Source organism: Rhodnius prolixus, unplaced genomic scaffold (genome assembly GCF_049639745.1).
Source record: "Rhodnius prolixus isolate KJV_2025 unplaced genomic scaffold, Rpr scaffold_8, whole genome shotgun sequence".
NCBI lineage: Eukaryota > Metazoa > Arthropoda > Insecta > Hemiptera > Reduviidae > Rhodnius > Rhodnius prolixus.
Window position 1 is genome coordinate 26,979,327 of NW_027411593.1, and position 4,222 is coordinate 26,983,548.

Below are 4,222 nucleotides of genomic sequence, written 5' to 3' on the forward strand. Positions count from 1 at the left end.
TAGAGTAATGATAGGAGGAAGTCGTACGAGTGGATTCACCCAAAACATTTTTGGTTATTTCCTTTTGTGATGAAGAGTGCGTGATATTTAATGTATTTCCTTTAATGTTAGAAATCATCGAAGAAAACCAAATCGAGAAGAAATACCAGTGGTTCTTGTCGGCGCGGATGTTGTTATGAAGAGAAAAATACATATATATATTGTAGGAGGAGATGTTCTTAGTTGAAATATGGTATAGAGAGAGGAATCCTATGTCCGTTAGTAGAGGTTGGGGCGATTTGTTTGGGAGGTTGTGCACTCTTCATCGGCTTCAAAGGATTTAGTAAATGTCTGAAGGTACAGATTTACTTCTGACAAAGGGGTTTGAACCAGGATAATCCAAGTTGATGGAAAAAGAAGTAAGACAACTTCTCCTCCTATCAGATCTAGAAATGCGGAATTCTACTTCTTTCAAAATTCATCCTTCTAAGCTTACTGTTTGCAGCCAAACGTTAACTAAAATATTTCTCATTCTTTATAATAATAACTATTGTTTATTTGTTTAAACTTGGGTTTTTAAAAATGGAATAAAGTCAGTATAACAGCTCATAATCATTTTAAGGAAATTAAAATTATGTATCCTTAAATGGCTGATCTTCTTAATAATGAATACTTTTATTCAATTGTAAATTTATTTAATACATCTTAGATTTACCAAGATACATGCCAACGATTTACCCACTTATAATCGATAAAGTAAAGTGATAGTTTAATATTTTGTATTATTTTTTGTTTATTGTGCGACTATAATTAATTACAACAAGCAGAAGAGATGAGGAGGACAGCGCAAGTGCACATGCACGTATATATGTTATACATATATGCACATACATACACGCGCACATGCGTGTACACTCAGAGACATGAGTGAAGTGAACCATCCAGTGATGGAAGCCGTTAGTTAGCCAGATTGGCAAGCTTACACAGCAACCATCCTAGGAGATTAGCGTTATATGTTGAGAAGGTTGCGTGGCCACCGCCGCTTTAGTCTGCGCTGTGGATTTGAAGGAAGTGTTGTAGAGTAGACATGTTGTGGATCAAAGGGTTGTAATGACTGTGTAGATTTGAGTGGAGTTTTGTGTATCCGAGATCAGGGCTATTTCAGAGACGAGAGGAATATTTAGATCAGAGTGTATTGTGTGATTGGAGACGTAGAAGGAAGCGTTAACAATTGTTTCAGGATTTTAGACTGTAAGGTTTGAAGTCGGTTGATGTTCGATTTTTTAGCGCTTCCGTAGAGTTGTTTTCCGTACGTCCATATTGGGGCAAGTAGAGCGGTATATAGTGTTCGTTTGTTTGTCAGGGTCAGTTTTGAACGGTTGTCGAGTAGTCTTTTCAACATTTTATACCTCAGATTGAGGTCAGTTCGTTTGAGTCTCGTGTGGGGGTCCCAAGTTTGTCGTTTGTCAAGATGTAGTCCGAGATATCGTACTTGGTTAGTAATTGGTATAGAAGTATTTTTTTTTGGGGGGGGGGGGTTTGTAAGGTGCGCAACAACAAGGGTCCTTTGCACCTAAACTATACTGTAGAATAGACACTTTACTACACAGCCTAACCTAGTCAATCTGATCGATACAAACCTAACGGTTGGCCTAACTCCTATTTTCTTCTAACCTAACCAACTAATGTTGGGGTGGAGTACTCGATATTCCTCGCACCCCATAGAGATCTAACCTAAATTTTAAAAAAACCTATTTACACATTTATATGTACACTCATATACTCATCTTATTAATTACATTCGTCCTAATAAATACAATCATCTTAATAAATACAATCATCCTAATAAATACAATCATCCTAATAAATACATTCATCCTAATAAATACATTCATCCTAATAGTTATATTCCTATATATACATTGAGTGGAGTACTCTATATTCCTCTCACTCATTTACAATCCTAAATCTATTTACATTTACGCAGCCCATTCATACGCGTGCCAGGGTGCCAATCCCGACACAGACCCACCCGTCCTAGAAAGCAGTGGCTCCCGAGAAAGTGCAGGAAGACGTCCTGCGAGACAAGAAGACAAAAGTTTGCCACCCCTGCCCCGATATTGGCCCCCCCCACAACCTCTTTCACACACACATTCACACTGCCTAACCTACTCCTTCCTAAATTGTTACTATTATCAAATACTACTGTTATTTTTACTGTACCTAACTTTTGTAAAATACCGATTTCTATAAGTTTGTATGTTAAAAGTGACCTCGCGTAGTAAAGTGTCTATTGTTACATTGAATTAAAAACATTAATATCCTTCAGAAATCGCAGAGTGTTTTGTACGCTGTTTTCATCGTCCTTCAATACTTCTTCCATTTGTGAGGAAATGTTACACTTTTGCCTAGCTCTGGAATACTTGGGGCATTCAACCAGGATATGGCGTACAGTTAAAGGGACGTTATTACACTCAGAGCAAATAGGTGGTTCTTCTCTTTTGAAGATGTAACCATGGGTAAATAGCGTGTGGCCAATCCTCAACCTGGATAACACCACCTCCTCACGGCGAGTGTTTCGACATGATGTTACCCACTTCATTGGTGTTGACTTTATATTCCTCAATTTGTTAGTTAGAGGAACTAATTCCCAGTCTCTTATCCACTGGGACATAATTTTTGGTCTAAGAAAACTTTTCCAGTCTGAGGGCAGAATAATTTCATACTTATCGTTCAGTAACGTGGCATCTTTAGCAGCCCTGTCAGCGGCTTCATTGTTACTTATCCCAGTGTGACCCGGGATCCACAGAAAAATGACTGATTTGTGACTGCGTACAGAGGAGTATAGCAGCGTATGTATGGACTGGATCAGCTTGTTGTCCGTATCTAATTTGCATATTGCCTCCAGAGAACTTCTTGAATCAGAACAGATAATAATTTTCTTTTCTTTACTATTCAATAAGTACTCCATTGCTTTTTTAATGGCAAATAATTCCGCCGTAAATATACTGGCGACATTATTCAACGAGTACCCGTGTGCTACACCATCGATCATAAAAGCTGAACCCACACCACTTCCCGTTTTGGATCCGTCTGTGAAAACCTGTTTATAGTTTTTGTATTTATTGGTCCTTTCCAGAAACAAGGTTCTATAAATATAATCTGGGGTATTGCCTCTTTTAAAACGATGGAGCGAATAGTCCACTATTGGGCTATTCATTACCCACGGTTCTATCTTATTGGGAGTTTCACTCATTGTTTGGGGGACGTTAATGCGATGCTCTAGAAGTAGTTTTGCTAGTCGGACTCCTAGCGGTTTGGTGCCTGTGTGTGTACAATACTGATTGCTGAATTGTGGTAGGTATGCACTATTATAGGCAACATGTTCAGTAAGCGGCAACATCCGTGCCGCATAGTTACACATAAGTATGTTTCTCCGAACATCCAGTGGCGTCTCTCCACTTTCCGCATACAGACTGTCCACGGGACTAGTTCTTAGTGCGCCTGTTGCCAGACGGATCCCTTCATTGTTTATAGGGTTTATTATTCTCAATACAGAGTCTCTGGCCGAACTATAAACGATGCTCCCATAATCCAACTTCGAACGGATAAAGGCTTTATAGAAGTTCATCATGCTCTGCCGGTCTGCTCCCCAGGAAGTTCCTTTTACTACTTTTATGGCATTTAACTTTCGAACGCACCTCGGTTTCAAATCTACTAAGTGAGGGCGCCAACTTAGTTTTTGATCAAGCGTTATTCCTAGATATCTGACTTTGTCGAGACAAGGTACACTCCTTCCATCAAGGTTTAATCTGATTGTAGGATGTACCTTACGTGTTCTGTGGAAGTGCATACAAGTACTTTTGTTGGGGGAGAAACGCAAACCATTTTTTCCTGACCAACGTTCCAAACCTTCGATTGTAGTTTGTAGTCTTTCTTCTGCGGCTAAGGGGTTAGGAGCGGTACAGAAGGTTACTAAATCGTCAGCATACAGTATTCCCTGGACCGAAGTCTCCATACAGTACAAAATGCTATTTATAGCAATAAGGAACAAAGTTGGGCTTAAAATGCTTCCTTGAGGGACACCATTTTCTTGTACAAAAGGAGATGACAATGTTCCATTAACCCTTACTCTAAACAAACGCTGCTTTAAAAAATTTTGAATGAAGCATGGAAGATTCCCTCTTATATTCCAATTATTAAGTTGTTTCAGGTTACCGTATCTCCAAACCCTATCAAATGC

The 4,222-nt window shown here is 39.1% G+C and overlaps 1 protein-coding gene across 1 annotated transcript; it reads right to left on the minus strand.

The window, feature by feature from the left end:
- Positions 1–1,533: 1,533 nt before the first annotated feature.
- LOC141451572 (uncharacterized) lies at positions 1,534–3,391 on the minus strand. The gene has a single exon (XM_074123040.1). It carries the CDS (start codon positions 3,380–3,382, stop codon positions 2,276–2,278), a length of 1,107 nt encoding a protein of 368 aa, XP_073979141.1. The 5' UTR covers positions 3,383–3,391; the 3' UTR covers positions 1,534–2,275.
- Positions 3,392–4,222: the final 831 nt, after the last annotated feature.